The 22,500-nt window shown below is 41.0% G+C and overlaps 2 protein-coding genes across 2 annotated transcripts in view; one reads left to right on the top strand and one right to left on the bottom strand.

The window, feature by feature from the left end:
* rasd2b (RASD family member 2b) overlaps positions 1-780 on the top strand; it is a 4,281-nt gene extending 3,501 nt beyond the window's left edge. Inside the window, exon 2 of the mRNA XM_072657369.1 lies at positions 1-780. This exon is cut by the window's left edge and continues 1,683 nt beyond it. The gene's annotated coding sequence lies outside the window, so the exon portion shown is untranslated.
* A 14,736-nt stretch (positions 781-15,516) lies between these two features.
* LOC140535558 (GTPase IMAP family member 9-like) lies at positions 15,517-20,584 on the bottom strand. Its single transcript, XM_072656956.1, has 2 exons — positions 19,950-20,584; positions 15,517-15,592 (listed from the first exon to the last, which is right to left on the bottom strand). Exons 1-2 carry the CDS (start codon positions 20,582-20,584, stop codon positions 15,517-15,519), a joined length of 711 nt encoding a protein of 236 aa, XP_072513057.1.
* Positions 20,585-22,500: the final 1,916 nt, after the last annotated feature.

Genomic DNA, 22,500 nt, shown 5'->3' with positions numbered 1-22,500 from the left:
CAAGCTCCAACATTTGACGGATGTTGAATTTAGCTGAGGTTTAGCAGACTTTTGAGGTTTTGGTCACCATACTTCATGACGTATGACGTTGGCATGTGACGTTTGGAAGATGTTGAATTGTGGTTACTTGATCCCTTGCAAAACTTGCAACCAACAAAACTTCAACGTCTGACAACGTCAAATAGACGTGGGCATTAAACATTGTCCTGATGTTGCATTTTGCTCACCTGACATCACAACATACATTGATGCCGGTGGCCAGCTGGGAAGGTTCTTCACACTCATACAGCTCTTTTGGAAAAATGGTTCTTTAGGGACGCAAGGGTGGTTCTTCTAGCATTGTTCAAAGAACCTGGTGCAGAACCTTTATTTTTACCCGGGTCGGCTGAGCACATGTGTAAGAGGAGCTATGGCGTGTGTTATTTGTAGAGGTGGACAATTCAGGTCCAGAAGGTCCTGAAGGTCAAAATCCACCCCGGGAGCTGCTCAGGCAGTTGGAACAAAAGTCCAACATTGGGTTGATCTTAAGCTCCAACGTTGGATAGATGTTGAATTGTGATTGGAAATCTACGTTTTACAATTTCCAAAGCTCCAACGTTGGATAGATGTTGAATTTTGGTTAGAAATTAAAGTCAACATTGGGTTGAAATCAAGCTCCAACATCTGTCCAACGTTGTGTGATTAAAGTCACATATTCGTCAAAAACGAACATTAGGTTGACCTCAAGCTTCAACGTTGAAAAGATGTTGAATTGTGATTGGAAATGAAGTTTTCCAAAGCTCCAACGTTGAATCAATGTTGAATTTTGGTTAGAAATTAAAGTCACATTCTTCTAAAACCCAACACTGGGTTAACCTTAAGCTCCAACGTTGGATAGACGTTGAATTGTGATTGGAAATCTACGTTTTAAAATTTCCAAAGCTCCAACGTTGGATAGATGTTGAATTTTGGTTAGAAATCAAAGTCGCATTCTTCTAAAACCCATCATTGGGTTGAAATCAAGCTCCAACATCTGTCCAACATTGTGTGATTAAAGTCACATATTCATCAAAAACGAACATTAGGTTGACCTCAAGCTTCAACGTTGGATAGATGTTGAATTGTGATTGGAAATGAAGTTTTCCAAAGCTCCAACGTTGAATCAATGTTGAATTTTGGTTAGAAATTAAAGTCACATTCTTCTAAAACCCACCCTTGGGTTAACCTCAAGCTCCAACGTTGGATAGATGTTGAAAGACGTTGCAGCTTAGCTGCAGCAGAGCTGTGCAGGCAGGTGGAACAAATGCTGGGGTGGATTTTGACCTTCTGGACCCGACTTGTCCATCTCTGGTTATTTGTGATCAAACACAAACTGTACTGAGATCAGTTCCCTTCCACCAGTTCCAGTGTATATAGAAGTGTATTTATTTATTTATTTATTTCATTTCTATTTGTTTGTTTATGTAAATGATCTCTGCCTCCGTCGCGTCCGAACTGTAGCACCAATCCAGCGACGGATAAGGAGTGTGTGTGTGTGATTTATTTAGACTGCATGAACACACTGATCAGAACACACTGACTGGAGACTTTCAATAAAATATTTTTGATATATATAAAAAAACTCTGAGGCTGATCTGAGAGAGCGAGAGACTGTGTGTGTGTGTGTGAGAGAGAGAGAGAGAGTGAGCGAGAGACTGTGTGTGTGTGTGTGTGTGTGTGAGAGAGAGTGAGCGAGAGAGAGAGAGAGAGCACCATATATGGAAGTGTGTCTTGTGCAGAGCGTAACAGAAATAGAGAGAGGTGAGAAAGTGAGAGAGCGTGGGTGTTTATACGTGACTCTGCAGGTCAGTCACTGTTCTATATTGTATAACACTTCTGAGGGGGTGGTAGAGAGAGAGAGAGAGAGAAAGAGAGAGAGAGAGAGAGAGTAGGAACAGGATGGAGAGAAAACAAGAAGACGAGTATGAGAGAGCAGGGAGAGAGAGAGGGTTTAAGATATAGGGATAGAGAGAGGGTTAGAGATATAGGGGGAGAGAGAGAGGGTTAGAGATATAGGGGGAGAGAGAGGGTTAGAGATATAGGGATAGAGAGAGGGTTAGAGATATAGGGGAGAGAGAGAGAGGGTTAGAGATATAGGGATAGAGAGAGGGTAAGAGATATAGGGATAGAGAGAGGGTTAGAGATATAGGGGGAGAGAGAGGGTTAGAGATATAGGGATAGAGAGAGGGTTAGAGATATAGGGGAGAGAGAGAGAGGGTTAGAGATATAGGGATAGAGAGAGGGTTAGAGATATAGGGGAGAGAGAGAGAGGGTTACAGATATAGGGGAGAGAGAGAGGGTAAGAGATATAGGGGGAGAGAGAGGGTTAGAGATATAGGGGAAGAGAGAGGGTTAGAGATATAGGGGGAGAGAGAGGGTTAGAGATATAGGGATAGAGAGAGGGTTAGAGATATAGGGGAGAGAGAGAGAGGGTTACAGATATAGGGGAGAGAGAGAGGGTAAGAGATATAGGGGGAGAGAGAGGGTTAGAGATATAGGGAGAGAGAGAGAGGGTTTAAGATATAGGGGGGGAGAGAGAGAGGGTAAGAGATATAGGGGGAGAGAGAGAGGGTAAGAGATATAGGGGAGAGAGAGGGTAAGAGATATAGGGGGAGAGAGAGGGTTAGAGATATAGGGAGAGAGAGAGGATTTAAGATATAGGGGAGAGAGAGAGGGTAAGAGATATAGGGAGAGAGAGGGGCATAGATATAGGGGGGGGAGAGAGGGTTTGAGATATAGGGATAGAGAGAGGGTTAGAGATATAGGGGAGAGAGAGGGTTAGAGATATAGGGATAGAGAGAGGGTTAGAGATATAGGGGGAGAGAGAGGGTTAGAGATATAGGGATAGAGAGAGGGTTAGAGATATAGGGGGAGAGAGAGGGTTGGAGATATAGGGAGAGAGAGGGTTAGAGATATAGGGGGAGAGAGAGGGTTAGAGATATAGGGAGAGAGAGGGTTAGAGATATAGGGGGAGAGAGCGGGTTAGAGATATAGGGGGAGAGAGAGGGTTAGAGATATAGGGGAGAGAGAGGGTTAGAGATATAGGGATAGAGAGAGGGTTAGAGATATAGGGGGAGAGAGAGGGTTGGAGATATAGGGATAGAGAGAGGGTTAGAGATATAGGGGAGAGAGAGAGAGGGTTAGAGATATAGGGGGAGAGAGGGTTAGAGATATAGGGGGAGAGAGAGGGTTAGAGATATAGGGAGAGAGAGAGAGGGTTTAAGATATAGGGGGAGAGAGAGAGGGTAAGAGATATAGGGGGAGAGAGAGAGAGGGTAAGAGATATAGGGGAGAGAGAGAGGATACAAGATATAGGGGGAGAGAGGGGGTTAGAGATATAGGGGGAGAGAGAGGGTTTAAGATATAGGGGAGAGAGAGAGGGTAAGAGATATAGGGAGAGAGAGGGGCATAGATATAGGGGGGAGAGAGAGTTTGAGATTTAGGGAGAGAGAGAGGGTTACAGATATAGGGGGAGAGAGAGGGTTAGAGATATAGGGAGAGAGAGAGAGAGAGAGAGAGAGAGAGAGAGAGAGTCTGTCTGACTGCAGGAGTGACGGTCAGTCACAGTGACATAGTAAACGTCTCCTGTGAGGAACGATTCTGTACAAACACACTGAAGAAATCACCCCAGAGACAAGTGAATGTGTGTGTGTGTGTGTGTGTATGAGGTGTGTGTGTGTATGAGGTGTGTGTGTGTGTGTGTGTGTAGTTATTAGAACACTCTGCTCTGCACATATCACACCATCATCCCATGCTGCTGTGGAGGAGAGTACAAAGGACACAGTGTAAAACATGGTGTAGGTAGTTTCACGCTGAAGACAGTGGCCCTCGGATGCCCTGCAAGCCACGTCACCATAGTAATGGCACCTCCAGCACGCCCTCATCAGGTCAGTCATACCTGTACAACCGCAGCTGTTATACACTGCGTGGACAAAAGTATTGGGACGCCTGCTCTTTCAGTGTTTCTCCAGAAATCTGCTTTATTTGTTGGAGTAACTGTCTCTACTGTCCAGAAAAGAAGTTAGGCTTTCTACTAGATTTTGGAGCAGAGCATTTCTGTGAGGATTTGATTGCATTCAGCGACAAGAGCGTTAGTGAGGTCAGGATGTTGGGTGATCACCACCCCACCATCTCATCATCCCCAACTCCCCAACTTGGCTCAAAAGCAATGGATGGAGCTCCACCACCATCATTCCAGAGAACACAGTTCTAGATTTTGGAGCAGAGCATTGCTGTGAGGATTTGATTGCATTCAGCGACAAGAGCTTTAGTGAGGTCAGGATGTTGGATGATGATCACCACCCTACCTCATCATCCCCAACTCGGCCCAAAAGCAGTGGATGGAGCTCCACCACCATCCATCATTCCTTCCACTGCTCCACAGCTCCTCAATGCTGGGGGGCTTTAGACCCCTCTAGCCCACGCCTGGCGACATTAGGCAGCATGGTGCCAATAGGTTCATGTTTACTATCTGCTCCAGAGGCAGTACTACTTCTCTACAGGGACTAGACAGGCTGAATGCATTCATTAAAAGGGGTGTCCACAAATATTTGGACGTATAGTGTTTTAGGTGTGCTGTATTTAATGTCTTTATGGTTTTTTAAGCCATGCCATAGAAGAACCTCACTTGGTTCCTTAAAGAACTATGTTTTACATGAAGAACCTTGAGATTTTAAAGGTTCTCTATAGAATTACAAGTGTTTCTTCTATGGCATCCCTCAAAGTGGCATCCCACCATGTGAGAGAGTACATTTGTGGGCAGACCGTGGATATTTCAATTACCCCATAGAGTCAGACCTAATACACAGTATAATCTTAGTTCGAGACCCCCTGCGTTTATAGAGCCCACCATAGCTGCATTTCTCAGTCATATTGATGTATTGTGTGCTAGTTACTAAATCCAGCACTCTCCTTCCACGCTGGTTCTTGGAAATCCCCCCTCCTCTCTGGGCCGCCCACGCTTCCGTGGAGGAGCGTGAGGTCTATCGCCGCACATTTGCGAGTGACGCAACATTTACTGAGCGTCTGAAAGAGCTCCCTGAAAGGAGCTGAACCCTCTCTGCTTACTGTACACTGAGCCCATAGTAGCGATCAGAACATCAGGGGGGCTCCACTGTTCTGAATGACACATCTTAACACGTATTTATTTATTATTCACGCTGTGCTGTGAGATTCCTTCTTCACTTCACAGTTATTGTTCACATGGACTAAATCGTCCTGCTGCACTCCTAAAAATAAAGGTGCAAACAAGGGTTCTTTGCAGTGACGCTGTAGAAGAACCACTTTTAGTCTCCTGAGGAACGTCTAAATACAACTTGTTCATTACGATGTTTGACTTTTCGTCTATCTCCTAGCAGCTCTGACACATGAGGGCATGGACTCCACATCACGTCACAAGATCTGCCTGATGTTCCGGAAGAGTTCTGACCAAGTTGTCTAGAACATCACAGTTTGGTTCTTGTCAAAGTGTCTTAGATCACTTGCTGACTAAGCTTTACAGGTGCCATTAGAACCAGCTCATTAACTTCACATTAGTGGTTGTAATGTTATGGCTGATCTGTGTATGTTGGACCGTAAATGAACTGTTGGACTAGTAGTCGATCATTATGCTCAGGCAACTGGGTCAGTGAATTCCCATTTGTATGGGCCTCCCAGGCAGCAGTGGTCCAAGGATGGACCACCCACAAGGCCCACCTGTGCTGATCCAACAGAAAGACTGCTGTGGCGCAATTCTCAGAAATGTTTAATAATGGTTATAGGAGGAGATTTACAACTATAAAGCGCAGCGCCCCCTAGTGTGTATGGAAATTCATGCCTGCAGACCAGAAGAAGTGCTTATGCTAACGCCTGTCCACCATTGAAAGCACCTACAATAGGCACATGGAAGAAGGTGGCCTGGGCTGATGAGTCCTGTTTTCTTTAGTTCATATGGATTGTATATGGGTGGTATATGTTCCTGAGAACGTGATAGCCCCAAGAAAGATGAGCCGGTGGTGGGAGTGCAATGCTTTGGCAGATGTTCTGCTAAGAAACCTGGAAATGCATCATCATTGTTGCAGACCAGGAGCACCCAGTCATGTCCATGCTTCATAAAGCATTAAATACATTGAGGTGTATGATGCCCCTATAAATGGGCACCCTGTTGTCATTGACCACATGCCTACCTTAAATGCAGTAATATATCCTGAACTGGTGCCACCTTCTGAGATACCACCACCAGAGGTGTTGTGCAGCCCATGTCTTCATGGTTGGTTCAGAGCTGTTTGGGCGGTACGCTGAGGACCAAGTACACAATAAGCATGGGGTTATAATGTTTTGGCTCATTTGCTCATTGGGTTTTGGGTGTGTATGGAGATCTTCAGCTGGATGATGATGGTAGATTGAGGTAATGATTGACAGTAATGACAGTTTACCCACAGTGACATGAAGACAGTGATTACTCGCCCACTCTGTTTTTCCAAAACACACCCGGGCAGCTCCTCTACCCACACAGTAGGGCCGAACCTGTGCAGCTCCGGCTCTGCAGATCTGCTGAGCTCTGCAGAAATGAGCTCTGCAGAAAGGCTGTATCTTTCAGGGAAACAGGAAGGAGGCTTTCTTCCAGTAATGGCAACAGTTAAGGACGATGGGAGGAGTAATCTAATCTATGGGAGCTGCAAAGGTATATACCACGATGCTGTATCTCCAAGCAGAGCTTCCTGCTGAACGTTGGAGACTTCCTTACTCTTCTTGAGGTCTGATCTTGGGCTGACCCTGCTAGGACGGTCTGATTTGGCCATGTTGGTCAGCTGTTCCTCTTGTAAATGGTTGTAAATTGTTCTGAGATCTTCCCAAAGCTCTTCCTCTGCATCTCCAACCTTCTTTCTGATGACCTCGGAGAGCTTGGGGTGTCGTCGTTTCCTTCACACGACTAAATACACACTCGCGTACACGCACTCAGCCACATGCACAGGGGGTCCCGCCTGATGAGCACTCACACTTTGTGCATGTGCATCATGTGCATGCACAAAGGTAATGGACGATGTGTGTGTGTGTGTGTGTGTGTGTGTGTGTGTGAGGGTACTTTTATACAATGTACATGAGTCACTCTGGAGGTTTAGCCGCCCTCCTGTCCACACACACATCAGCACACAATGAAGAAAAGGGATGCACGTGAGAGCTGCTTTTAGAGAAAAGTGACCGTACAATAGGGTCTGGTGAGGGAAATACACTATTGTGTTTCTGAGAGAGAGAGTGTGTGTGTGTGTGTGTGTGTATGGGAGTTCACATTAAAGAAAGGTGCTCATTTCTTGTCCATTCAGGTGTATTCGGCACATGGGCAAGGCTGCTGCTGCTTTCAATAAAGGCCTTAAAGCTATACACAGACTCATATGCAGATTCATTTGCAGTGAACCAATCAAACGAGAGCAATTTAAATAATTAAACAAGCGCTTTCTCCACATTCAGCTCAAAATGCCACTTTTACTGACGACTGCAGTCTCAGAATTATTAAACCCTTTTCATGACAAGCATCCTTGGTGCGTAATAGTAGTAGTAGTATTGGCAGCTAGTAGTTAGGGGGTCTGACCTGCTGCAAACTGGAGACCACCATGAGCAGTGGCCTCCAGTTCACTTATATTATTGGGTTTGCTGCTGCAACCACCTTCTTTGAATCCCAGCAGAGACTTTTCAGACTTTCTTCGTGGTCTTTGAGGTATGCTTGGGATCATTGTACTGTCGGAAGGTCCAGTGATGCCCAAGCAGGGCATTTTCTCCCAGGATTTCCGGACGCTTCAGTTAATGCTTCATTTTTCTTCCTCCTCCAGACATACCACTGATCCACAGGTTCTGGTTCTGAGCAGATTGGAGCCAAGTGTTCTTGTGTCTTTGTGTCAGTAGAGGCCCAAATCCTCAACGTTTAGGATAAGCCTTACTGTGCCACGTCCAGGCAGTGCAGCCAGTGTTCCTCGAACTCTGAACTCTGCCATCTTCTGGATGGATCTCTAGGAACATCCAGTGAACTCCCTCGCTGTCCAGGGTGCTGACAGTCCAGCCTCTGTGATCAGCACCACTGTTTTGGGCAGCTACTGATCCACAGGGATGTCCAGAACAGCGGTGCTGAGCAGTAAGGCGAGACTATCAGCACCCTGGACAGCAGCGAAGTCTGCGAAGGGCAGAAAGTTGCTGCATGCCACTCGAAACAACACCTGTTGGCACCCGTGTGATTTCTCTTTTTGTCTCGACTGATTTTCACTGGTTTCACTGGATTTACTTCCAGACTTCTTGGAAGCTCACTTTCCACTGCACCAGCTCAACAGCACCAGCTCTACTGCTGCCTTTCAGCTCTACTGCTGCCTTCCAGCGCTACTGCTGCTTTCCAGCGCTACTGCTGCCTTCCAGCTCCACTGCTGCCTTCATTCCACACCATATTTTTGTTTTGTTAAAGCTGGTCCGGACCTTTTTGGATGACTCTCTTGCCATATTTCTACCATTCAATCAAGAAGGTTTCAGAAGGAGTCCTGGACGATTCTGAAGTAGCCGCCACAGTCGCCCACTCGAAGCCCATAGATTTAAAGGTGGCAGCTACAGCAGCAAACCCAAGAATCTCAGTGAACTGGAGGACACTGCCTATTAAGAATGGGCTGAGATTGCTCAGAAACACTACTGCCAGAAGTTGGAGTCTGGCTGTGCATCCCTTTCGTAGCAGGTCAGGACAGCAAAAGGGTTCTACAGAATACGAAAATGCTTGTCATGAAGAGGTTGAATAATTCAGAGACTGCAGTCATCATTAGAGGGCTCTTGTATGTGTTGAATTTGGAGAGAGCTCTCGTTCTATACATTTTTATTAGTTTTTGTTGAGATTTAAATTGCCCTTGTTTCATTGGTTTATTGCGAACAGCTGAATATTTTGTCAATTTTGCTACTTGCACTAATTGTGCACTGGGGTTAAATAATTTCAATTGTAAATAGACATTTCTACTTGGCAAAAACATCTAATTGTGAACTTTTATTTAAACACATTTCAGTCTTTAAGTCTCAAACTCTACATTTCTTTAGGAATGTTAGAAACCATTGCTAATGTTAGCTAAAATAAAGTCTGATTACTCTAATCTGATTCCTGGCTATTTTCCACCACTGTTAGTTTGCATTACTCTTTTCATGTAGTTACTGATTAGCAATCCTCAGGGTGGAGTAAAAGTAAAAAAGGGGGTCATATATGAGTTCTTTAGTAAAGGCAGTGGTTCTATAAAGAAACATCAAACTCAAATAACTATTTAAAGCTGAAATGGTTCTTTACCTTTAAAGATTTAATAAAATATAATTAAAATAACTGCTGACAGATCTTTTTATAATATTTATGTATGCATACTACTATAAAGGTGTGTGTGTGTATATATATTTCAACTGGCATGCTGAATGGTTTACTGTAAGAAAGAAAGGGTTATATATATATATATATATATATATATATATATATATATATATATATATATATATATATATATGTACATACACACACGTATATATATATATATATATATATATATATATATATATATATATATATATATATATATATATATAAACCCTTTCTTTCTTACAGTAAACCATTCAGCATGAAATACATCTTTAGGTAGTTTAGTCTATCTAGTCATGGCCATCCCGGCTAACACTACTGTTATATAAGAGTTATATAATTACAGTGTTATATAATTTGGTATCAATCTGAAGTGGATGCAGATGGAGGCTCATAGTTAAACAGCTGTAGATGTAAACCAGTGCAAAGTAAAACATTTGAACGTTTTCATCTGCATACAGAGACTTTCAGCATCCTGTCAATCATTTTCCGTCCCACTCACGACTCCACCCCCCCATATCTCCAGATTCAGGGTCATTTACAGCGTCCTGCTAACGGTCTCTCAAAAGCTGACTGTGTGTGTAGGTGTGTCTGAGTGTGTGAGCCAGGTGTGAGGACACTACAAGGTCTGTCGCCTCGCGTCGTCACGTTTCTATGGTGATGAATAATTGCTATAGAAACAGAACCTGTGCAGTGTGCTTCTTCAGCACGCGCCAACCCAATCCCTGTCCTTCACAACACACACACACACACACACACACACACACACACACACACACACGTGCATGTGGTTGAAAAGGTTCAAAAGAATTGAATTGAATTGAGAAATGTTAAACACACACACACACACACACACACACACAGGTAGACAAGTGCAGTCAGTCATTATTTTCATCATTCATTTTTTATATTTGTTTGTGTCCAAATGTTTGTGGACACCTGTTCTAATGAATGTATTCAGCTACTGACACAGATGTGCAAATGCACACACAGCTTGTCTAGTCCCTGTAGAGAAGAAGAAGAACTGCCAATAGAATAGGACCATCTGGAGCAGATCAGCATCATGACCCTATTGGCTCCATGCTGCCTAATAATGCCAGGCGTGGACTAGAGGGGTATAATAAAGCCCCCCAGCATTGAGGAGCTGTGGAGCAGTGGAGGAACTGTGTTCTCTGGAATGATGGATGGTGGTGGAGCTCCATCCAGTACTTTTGGGAGGAGTTGGGGATGATGAGGTGGGGTGGTGATCATCATCCTGACCTTACTAATGGTCTTTTCACTGAATGCAATCAAATCCTTACAGCAATGCTGTGAAGTTATGGAAATCCAATCATGGTGGGGGGGGGGGGTAGAAATGTGGCTAGTGGTTGTAATTGAGCAGAATAATAAATGGTTGTGAGCCTGTTTGAGGGCAAGTGCAGCTTCTTACTTACTCTTACATAAATGACCTTTAGCAGGTGCTATTTAATCCCTGCGTTAATACACATTCTCTCTGTGTGTGTGTGTGTGTGTGTGTGTGTGTGTGTGTGTGTGTGTAAATTGGTTTTCAGTCATATCTCTATGGGTTATCAGCATGGTGGCATTTAAAAAGGCTATCTAACACCTGGCAGACTGTGTGTATGCATGTGTGTGTGTGTGTATGTGTGTGTGTGTGTGTGTGTGTGTGTGTATGTGTGTGTGTGTGTGTGTGTGTACACAGTGTGTTCAGGTCTTCTGTTACCTCATTCTCAACAAATCTCATTTAGCCTAAATAAAGGTTTACGCTTCAACTCTATCATTCAGTCTTTTTATCTTAGGGCTTATTATACAATAACCACTGTAACATTTAATTAATTATTCATTATTCAGTATTTTAATTATTTTGTAATCACATGTTTTGATCATTTAAGTATAATTAATTATTTAATGTCTAGTTTAAATTATTCATTATTCCATATAATCTGTTGTGTATCCACTATGAGCTGTTCACAGCCTACTATCATTTACTTATATTATTTATTATGTTCTACAAATCAATCAGTTATTTAATATTTATTTATACTATAAATTATTCATATCTTGTATTAATTATTTAGTTTCTACTTTGAATGATTTAGTATTAAATGTGCATTATTCAGTGATCTGAAATCCTCAACACCTATTCTGAATGATTCAGTAAACACTATGAATTAAAGATTTTTTTCCTATTAATTATTCAGTATCTACGATGATTTCCTCAGTGTTCAATATAAATTATTGAATAACATTTAACTGACTCATTGCCTATTTTTAATTAATCAGTAACTACTATGAAATGTTTAATCAATTACTATAAATTAATGTTTTTAAGTTAATTATACTTCTGAACTATTTGGAATCTATTTTTAATTATTTATTAACTACCATCATTTATTCAGTGTGTTCTACAAATCACAGTTATTGAATATTTATTTATACTATAAATTATTTATACTATATAAATGTTTATACTATAAAAATATTAATCATTTAGTTTCTACTTTGAATGTTTCAGTATTCAATGTGCACAATCCTCCACAACTATTCTGAATGATGCGAACACTATGAATAAAAAGATCTATGAATAAAAAGTGTTTTTTTATATTAATTATTCAGTATCTACGATGATTTACTCAAAATAAATTATTGAATGACATTTAAATGTCTAATTGCCTACTTTTAATTATTCAGTAATGAAATGTTTAATTAATTACTATGAATTATTTTTTTTCATTTTTTATACATCTGAACTATTTGGAATCTATTTTGAATTATTCAGTAACTACTACAATTTATTTAATTCAGTGACTTTTTAATTATTTTGTAACTACTTCAAATTATGCACTTAAGTACTATGAATTTATAGCAACATTCATAGCAAATGTATGCATTTATTGATACAATAACATAAGCTAGACCATGAATGTGAACTGGCTTCCCCATTTCGTAGCAGCCGGGTGTTTTTCTCCCCTGAATGGAGGGAAGGGTGATAAGGTCAGTGCAGGATGGAGAAAGGCTTCTCACGCAAAGTCCAGGCAGATAAAGAGGTGAAGACAGACTGCAATCAGAGAGCTATTCACATGAGAGAGAGAGTCTGTGAGAGAATGAGAGACCACTAGGTGGAGCCAGCGATTCTTTAGTAAACAGCTCTGTTCTGAGTAAAAGTGCTGACGTAGGGTCAGTTTCTCCTCTTCTACCGATCATCTCAGTCAGGGCTCACTGCTCTGATCCAGGGCCTGTTTACTTTGTCCCATTTTTGAAGGCCACATGGTTTGGGTGAATCAGCCGTGGGTAAACACATGACGAACATTCACGTGCCTCTCGAGTTCCCCTTAACGCCATCATTTATGAGCACTATTATCATTATTAAATACATTTGAAAGATGTCAGATCACGTTTTTCATCAAAGCCTGATCTCCTCTATACTGTTGTTCTGTAAGTAGGTCAGTCTGGACCACGAGAGAAAAAGCGACCTCATGTCAGGCCATCATCAATAGCTCCTCAGTAGAATGGAGAATATGCTGATGAGTCTAATATAATAAGGCCAGGGTGGTTTCATGTAAATGAGCTATCATTAGAATAATCACAGATATAAAAATATTCGCCTGTTATTGAAAATTTTAGCAGAGACCAGGCAAAAATAGGAACATTTTAATGTGCCGTAGTTCTGCTGACAGCATATTAGCGGAAAGTTTGTCTGGGAGTAGACTTGGAAACACATGAAAAAACAGTCATATTGTTTATAATCGATACATTATTATCCACATAATTGATATAATTGATCCACATCACAGGAACGGACTCAAACGAAACAACGTTCCTCCAGGACCATGGAGCAACATAGACACAGTGCAGACAGAACACAAGTGCAACACAAACAAGTGCAGACAGACAACACAAAACAGTAAAGACAGAACACAACACAGTACAGACAGAGAATAATAAATAATTGGGGGTAGTGTGCAAATTATGCAGTGTGCAATAAATATTGAGGTAGTAAAGTTATTAGTGCAAAATGCTTCCCATTTTATCTGGGTTCAGTCTCTGGAGTTGAGAAGTCTGATGGCTTGAGGGAAGAAGCTATTGCAGAGTCTGGTCATGTTGGACCGGATGCTGCGGTACCTTCTTCCTGATGGCAGGAGGGAGAACAGTCTGTTTCTGGGTGGAGTCATCCACAATGCTGGTTGCTTTGCGGATGCAGCGGGTGGTGTAAATGTCCATGACGGAGGGGAGAGAGACTCTGATGATCCTCTCAGCTGTCCTCACAATACGTTGGAGGGACTTGCGGTCAGAGGCTGTGCAGGTCCCAAACCAGGCAGTGATGCAGCTGCTCAGGGTGCTCTCTATGGTCCCTCTATAGAAGAGGGTGAGGATGGGTGGAGGGAGACGGGCCTTTCTCAGCTTCCGGAGGAAGTAGAGACGCTGTTGGGCTTTCTTGGCTGTAGAGCTGAGTTCAGGGACCAGGTGAGGTTCTCCGCTAAGTGGACAGCAAGGAACTTGGTGCTCTTAACAATCTCTACAGAGGAGCCGTTTCCATTTTTTTGGGATTGCATATTTGTTTTGGAAGTGACCATGCAAATATATTATGTATATATGTAAATATATTGTAATATGCTCCTATAATTCTTATTAATAATTCTTCTTATTAAACTAAAACTATAATTAAATAATCAATACAGTTTATGGGTTTTAATTCAGGGCTTGAGATCATAGATCTCAATCAAATAAACATGACTGGTCACTGTCCAGCAGCCAAGACATGTTTTGTACACTACATGGACAAAAGTATTGGGACACCTGCTCATTCATTGCTTCTTCCGTAGTCAAGGGTATTAAAAAGAGTTAATCCTGCTTCTGTTTAAATAACTGTCACTACTGTCCAGGAAGGAAGGCCAGGTCAGGATGTTGGATGATCACCATCACCACAACCAATCTGGAGCTCAACCAAAATCATTCCAGAGAACACAGTTCTTCCACTGCTCCACAGCTCCTCAATGCTGGGGGGCTTTATTATGTCCCCCTCTAGCTCACGCCTGACATTAGTCAGCATCGTGCCCATAGATCCATATTTACCTGCTCCAGGGAGTCCTATTATGTGGCCAATTATTTTCTCCAGGGACTGGGCAAGCTGCTTGTGCTTTTGCACATCTTTGTCATCAATGGGTAGCTAAATACATTCAGAGAAGGAGTGTCCACAAATATTTAGACATATGGTGTATCTAAAATGTACTTCAAATGTATTAAATTTAGAATGGGAGATGCTAGGCTAATGCTGCTAACAAACACTGGACCTAGATCATCAAGAATCTCATAATACTTGATATTATATAATACTAATACTCAAATTGGTTGTGGTATTCAAGAGATGCTTGACTGATATAATGGCCGGTTGTTCAGGAAACACTCCACTCCACCACTTGAATGAGGAGGCAACAATAATATAAATAAATAAATCAATTGCAGTCATTTTTATTTCTTATAGAAATTTATTGAAAACAATTCTCAGTATAAATATCAGCACCCTGTCGATAAATGTAGTTCCTTTCAGCCTGGCTAATATCTGTTTCCTGACCCCTCTGGATGTCCATCCTGCCACTACTGCCACTGCTACCGTGGTGACTGTGGCTCCAGCAGCTGCCGCCACACCACCAGCCACTATACCCTCCACACCGAGCACCCTCACAGCCACGGTGGCAGCATAAGCCCCAGACCAGTGCAGGATCCAGACCACCAGGGCAGCAATGATGAAGCCAGAGACACTGGAGAGGTAATTGACCAACCTTCTTGTTACCATTGTTTTTTTCAGAGCCCCAAACACCACTGTCTCGATCACCACCAGTTGCAGGATCACCATGATCAAAGCTCCCAATGTCCCGGAGATCCTCACAGCCGTAACCTCTGCCTGCATTCTTTCTGTTTCTACTGCAGTCTCCTCAGGCTCCGAGACCTCGCCCACCAGACATATTGCCATACCAGTCTTCTTGTACATCCACAGCCCTGCCTCACATGTTTCCATGGCTACTCCTGTTGATGGTTCTCTCACCATGGCAGCTGTTGTTAAATCCAGCAGCACAATCACTGTAAGTACAGTGGTCCTCCTGGTCCTCCTGGTCCTCCTGACCTTCCCAATGATGCTCTGAAGTGTTAGTCAGCCTAGCAGTTTGCTATTGCCTTCTGTTCATCTTTATCCTCATCCCAAAGCTTCCATTAGTGATTCCAGGAGGAATTACAGGCTTTTCACTGTGAAAACAAAACAGAATTATGGAAATTACATACATACAACATCGGACATTGTAACTCCGTCTCCGTCTATAAACCCAATAACTTTCAACGAGGCCAACAGTGCAGGTGGGACACTTCCAAAAATGATCTTAACTAATGTAATCTGCATGTTGAGATGGCTGTAGTAATATTTTATGATGTATTAACCTTTTTCTTACTTATTTTTATTTGTTTTAAATGATTGTGTCTACAAAAACATCTTATTCTATTCATTAATATTTTTTCTAAGATAATTTAGCTGTCAAGAAATAACGTAAAATGATTTCCCAGTGGAATAAAGTACAGAAATGTATCCTCTGAATTTATCCCATCCATAGTGGTGAACACACACACACTAGTCAAGTCAAATTTATTTGTATAGCTTTTTATAACTGTTGTCATCACAAAGCAGCTTTACATAATTAGACAAAAAAAAGAAATAACATAAGATGACATGATGGATCAAAGACCCCCAGTGAGCAGACCCCAACAGCGACAGTGGCAAGGAGAACCTCCCTCAGAGCTGGAGGAAGAAACCTTGGGAGGAACCAAGACTCACAAAGGGGACCTGACCCGTCATGGAGGTGATGGTCAGAGTAATGATAGTTAATAGGGGCAATGAGAACACACACATCCGGAGTGGTGGGCAGCCAACTCCAGCACCGGGGGAGCAGTTGAGGGTTAGGTGCTTTGCTCAAGGGCCATGGATTAAGAGAGGAGACAGCCTTCACTCCCCCCAACCCCAATTCTTACCTGCCAGTCGGATTTGAACTGGTCTTCCGATCTCAAGCTCACTTCCCCACGCAAGTAATAATTAGAAGTAATAATTAGTAAAATCAGTGAAATAATCATATAATATTCTTACAACTAAGATCCACAGAAGACGAGCGTTCAGACTTTTTTTTGTCCTGCACCGAAGTGGAGGAACGAACTTCCCCTGGGTGTCTGACTAAAGACCCTCCTCTTCCGAGAGTACATTTACATTTCCAGCATTTAGCAGACACTCTTATCCAGAGTGACTTACAAAAGTGCTTTGCTATTTCCCCAAGAAAAACTTCAGCTAGTTTAAATACACTAATAATTTAAAGCTCCTCCAAGTTAAGACATTGCTAGACACAAGTCAGTAAGGTGACCACTCTACTATTCACCCAAGTCCTCTCAGAAATGGACCCTGAAAAATGTTGGGAGTTCATTGCTTCGAAATTTCAAAGGTAATCTTCTTGCAGTTTGGCAGATGAATATAGGTTTGATTTGGCCAGAGACATCAGCAAGAAATTACTCATGGGTAAAAGCATCAAGAAAGACTCTTGAGCACTTTGAGAACACTTCTTTAGTAGACCAGCAGATTGCCAACGATGAGCTGACTTGCTGCTTTTTGCCTCCATCTTGTGGCGACAAGCCATAACGCTTAGCTGGCCTAGCTGCCCCCTTCCTCCAGCATGCAATGACAAGCTCAGATCAGTGGTTCCCAAAAAATGTGCAGGGCTGAGGGTTCTCCTGAACCAAGGTTGGGAACCACGGATCTAGAGATTCATTTTGATACACAATGTTAATACCTACCAAAATACATCAGCACCATTTCCAGGAACCACCATAGTGGTGTCTTACAGCAGGAAACCAGGACCTTTTCAAGCAAGATCCAAGGTTCCACGAAAGACAATTGGCCACGTTTGTTGTGGAAGAACTTGCCCGCCCTGTTCAGCGTCACCTTTGAGGTCAATACACTTACTCTACGTTCCAACCCTCCTTGGTCTCCCAAGCTGGTTAGATATATCATACAGAATATCAATAGAACATCCATATTTCAGTAAAAGACACAATAACAATGCAGACAAAGAGCCATAGACCATTATATTGTAATCAGCTTGTCAATAAATTCAAAGTTGAATATCCAGACATACTGGAAGGAGGTGATCTCTTAAAGCCTCATGTATTGTTGTCTTGTTCTACATACCTTCAACCCCTCGTCCTTTTAGAGTTTAAAAGGAGATAAAATCATAGGAAATTGCTGCTTCCTCTCTGTGCTGTATTCTCTGCTCCAGGAAGTCCTATCATGTGGTCAATTATTTTCTCCAGGGACTGGGCAAGCTGCTTGTGCTTTCAATGTTAATATCTACCAAAATACTTTAGCACCATCTCTAGGAACCACCAACTTATTAACAAGCCCTATAATGAGGTGAATGTGGTGTCTTACAGCAGGAAACCAGGACCTGCATACTTTAGAGAACAAGACTTTTCAAGATTGGCCACGTTTGTTGTGGAAGAACTTATCCGCCCTGTTCAGAGTCTTGAACTCATCAAAAACCACATCAGACACCTTTGAAGGCAATAGACTTGCTCTGTGTTCCAACCCTTCTTGGTCTCACAAGCTGGTTAGACATATCTTACAGAATATGGTATCTATATTTTATGAACAGAGACCATAACAATGCAGACAACTTTGACAAATTGATAGTTGAATATTAAAATATCCAAACATACTGGAAGGAGGTGATCTTTTAAAGCCTCATGTATTGTTGTCTTGTTCATACCTTCAACCCCTCGTCCTTTTAGAGTTTAAAAGGAGATAAAATCATAGGGAACTTCTGCTTCCTCTCTGTGCTGTATTCCCTTCCTGTAAGGTTTGGTTATATCAGTACGGTACGCTCATTTACGTGACTGGACTTGAAACTTTGATCCAGACTGTTTGGTTTGGCAGGTTTCATGTACAGACAAAGCAGAGTGAGGGTGTAGATAGAGTTATTATGCCCTATGAGTCAGGCCATGCTGCAGCAAACCAGCCCCAAACCATGTCATTTCCCACTTCATGCTTTACAGACTGGTGATATTCATGATATTTTGGCCATTATTTGACCATATGTGTGATGAGGCAAACGCCTCTAAGTATGCATGTGTGTTTGTAATAGTTACCTGGACGCTTACCTGTGATACCTGTTGTCTGTATGCTAGCGGATGGAGCTCACTCATGAGCATGCCGAGGGGTCCACAGCTAGCTTACAAGAGGGGTGATGTTTTTTTACACCCTGTTACAGAACCAGAATGAGACAGGTGAGGAAATGTGTGCTGTATTTAAAACATGATGCTAATATGGTAATATTACTGATTATTACGGTTTTTATTTATGCTTGTTTTAATCCACTCTTATACGACAGCAACACCCCTGGAGAGGGTAGTGGTTCGGCTCAGGTGCTGCAGGGGCGGGGCTAACCCTATAAGCGGTAGGGAATGGTTTATCTGGTTTAGCAAGGAAGACTAAGAAGGAGTAGAGCTAAGAGGACAGTTCTATGGTCTTGTGGCCTAAGACTCTTTTTACTTTTATGTTAACCTTTTAAATCGGTTTATTTTGTATTTGTCTTCACTGTTGTAAATAAATCCAATCGTTAATAATTATTCAGCGTTGTCCTGTCCCAACCTGCTACTACATTCCACTATTCCATTCAGCCACAATCTACCCAGTGTGTATCATGTATGCAGTGATCATGATGTTGAAATGCTATTGAACCAAACTCAATGAAAGTAAAACTACAGTGTTCATTATCTCCATTGTGAGAGCAAGATAATATTGCAGATCTAAAAGACATTAGTTAAAATTACATTATTGGCACAGTACCTTTGTAACAATTTCAATTAAATTAATAAAAAACCCCAGTAATAACTTATTTTTAGCAATATTTTACACAATATGAAAGTACTTCAGAGCAGTCCTTATAGTTTGTAGGCAAATGAAGTGCATTGTTTATAGACTATAGAAATTTACATTGTTCATTTAGTGTTCATTTAGTCATTTTCACCGCATTAAGCCTGATGAAGCTTCTTCATTAAGCCCAATGTCACAGCTACACCCATCACTGCCATCATCATTCTTGTTTTACCCATCCCATACCCATCCCATATATATAACAAAGCCCATTCAATTTATAAGCAATTTTTGAGAGACTAGCTTTTGTTTAGTGTTCAGTGTTCTTTCAATGCCTGAAAAATAAAAGCATCGAATTATTCATGATGGCATCAGATTAGTGTCATCTGAAGCTACATCTCAGCTATCTCAGGGAGTATGAGTCAACATTCTTCTCAACTCTCTGTTGACGTTTTGGCTTCATTTATTAGTGTTCCTGTTAAAATATGAAAATAAATATAATCAAACTAGATTGTACCAAGTTACTGATGCAGGTATAGATAAAGTTACAACAAATTATATATAATTACATGTGGATCTTTGATTAATATACATAGTTCTTTGATTTCATTTGCGATATTAAAATAGTTCTGTGTAGCAGTCCAGGCATATCTAAAGATCATGCCACATCCGATAATAATTGCAGTTTTTATTCTTTGCTTGTGCATGTTCCGCTTGTCAATTTCCTTTTGCTTCATTTGCTCAAGTCCTTCTAGCTTTTCCTGAGCTTTGTAGAACATTTTAGGAGCATATTGTTGTCCACCATTTTTCATCACATTGTCTTCAATCAGCTCCATCAGCTTGGTGACTTGGGAGTAGTTGTTTTTGCCGAGGACAAAATATTTGTCAGAAATGTTGCTGACAAAGTTCTCAAGTTCAGAGCAGTGATTGGTAAAGTCCATCGATTGTCCCTTTGGCTCACCAAGGTATAACACTACTGTATATTTCTTCAGAGCTTCTTTTCCAAAGTTCTCCTGGATCCACCTGACATTGTTCCATTCTTCCTCTGTGAATCTTACACCAAGTCTGATCACCAGCAGGAACATGTGAGGTCCAGGAGAAGACAGCGAGAGGCAGCGGATTACCTCAGTTGTCAGTTCTTCCTGGGTCAGTGAAGTACTAAAAGGCCCTGGAGTGTCAATCACTGAGACCCTTCTGCCTTCAACGATGCCTTCTTGTTTTTCAGATTTCTTTGTTACAGAACCAGGTGAGAGGTCCACCTTAAATGCCTCTCTGCCCAGGATGGTGTTTCCTGTTGTACTCTTTCCTGATCCAGTCTTACCCAGCAGCACCATCCGCAGACCATCTAAAAAGATCCATTCTTTCTATTAGTCAACTAGTGCGTCTCCAGACATTTTTGTCTTTGGTCACATCGTTTGAGTTCTACTTACAACTGTTTTCTGCATGCATGCCTGTCACTGAAGCAATCAGATGGATTTTCATGGGCATGCACCAAAGGCATATTTGGTTATTAGGAGGCACCTTCTGTCAAGGGCTTGTTTTAACTTGCTGCAGTAATCTATACTAGCAGCACAGTAATTCACAATTGTGTTGCAGCCAAAAAAAAATAATATAAATATTAATAAAAAATAATCATGTTCAGTTTCATTCATAAATGTTTGCTTATTTACTTTTCCAATCACTGTTTATCCACTGTTTCACTGTCCACCAAGCTTCTCATATTCAAAATATGTGCCTGTCAAAAAGAGATCTAATAAACAACAGCTCCAAAGGCAAACATAAACATAAAGATGAGCTCAAAGTGTCAAATTTAATCAATTATGGTAAAATTCTGTTAGATCGGGGTGGGCAACAAGGCAACAAGAGTCCAGTCAATTCAAGCCTTTTAACCTGTGGTTAATAAAACAATGTTAATACTAGCATATTCTCACTGTAATACATAAATGTTCTCTATTTCTGCTCCTAACATATCTAAATTTTTACACTTCTTCTTCATGACATTAATCTGACAGCTTTTCTATAACATTGTGTTAAAAATAATAAACATTATGGATCAATGGACCAAAAGTAAAGCTCCAAAACGACTAAATATATAATATATTTTTATATTAACTTCCATTGAAAGTTGAAATTATTCCTTCTCCTGTAAAGCAATTTTGGAGATTTTTGTGTGGTAGTGCTATTTTGTAAATTCCTGGGATGAAGTTGAATACAGATACACTGTCCAGAATGAACAGATAATGTTTTGTAATTAGTTTGATGAACATTTCAAACTTAAATTTGACACTTGCCCATGTAAGTGTCATACATCTGTAGACAACCTTTTTTCCTGATAACCCGATTATTAGTCTATTGTCTTTACACCTGCAAAAAGAGTCTATTACTGACATCAGTCTCTGCACCGTGCAGCATCCAGAAATCAGATTGAAAGAGTTTAGAGATCCAGTTCACAGAAGCAGGTTCATAGTTGTTTAGTAAACATGTTTTCATCATCTTCATTAGATCAATTCTAAAAGGCATAAGCAGGAAATCAGTCTCACATACCATTACTGCAGGCCATTTATCCTTTTGATGTGAAATCAAATCTGTTAACCAAACAAAAGCTAGTTAAGACAGTAAGACAGATGTTGCATCACAACAATATGAATGTCTAAATGATAATAATAGCATTCATTCATAGCAACCAACTGTAGTGTAGGGAAATATGGAAGAATGGACAACCAGTGCAACCAGTGTCCATTTACTGTAAAATTAAACAGACATGTGTATTATATATATATATATATATATATATATATACATACATTTTTTTAAGAATGCTATTAAAGGATAATTATCAAAGAATAATTAAATATGTTTAATATACTATTTGTGGTTTGTGTGCACAACAGATAAGGTCTTGTATATTTAAGCATTTAATGTTTTTAGTCATTTTACTCTAATAATACTTTTTAGCCAATCTCTGGAAAAAAAGCTTTCATCAAAAACTTTTAAAGTAAAATGTATTGGAGCATCTCTTCATTCAAGCGTATCATTACAATGCAACAAAAAACTGTTGGACACACTTGGCCCCAACTATAAATATTCTGGAAGATGTTCACACAAATTAAGCTCCTGTAAAACAATTACAACCACTTTTGAAATCATGTTTTCATTTGGGGTCAATAAAACCATCTCCATCTCCATTTACACCAAGTCTTTAAAAGGTTCTTTATCCTTAAACAAACATGGTACTTTATGGTACCAGAAT

This window comes from Salminus brasiliensis, chromosome 15 (genome assembly GCF_030463535.1).
Source record: "Salminus brasiliensis chromosome 15, fSalBra1.hap2, whole genome shotgun sequence".
NCBI classification, from domain to species: domain Eukaryota; kingdom Metazoa; phylum Chordata; class Actinopteri; order Characiformes; family Bryconidae; genus Salminus; species Salminus brasiliensis.
This window is presented reverse-complemented; position numbering and strand designations above follow the sequence as displayed.

What these genes read in the sequence shown, in the direction of transcription:
- LOC140535558 (XM_072656956.1), bottom strand. Translation starts at nt 20,584, where the DNA reads ATGGTGCTGCTGGGTAAGACTGGATCAGGAAAGAGTACAACAGGAAAC. An exon ending in GACAAGCGGAACATGCACAA is followed by an intron (nt 15,593 to 19,949) that starts GCAAAGAATAAA and finishes TTGTTTTCACAG; the next exon opens with TGAAAAGCCTGTAATTCCTC.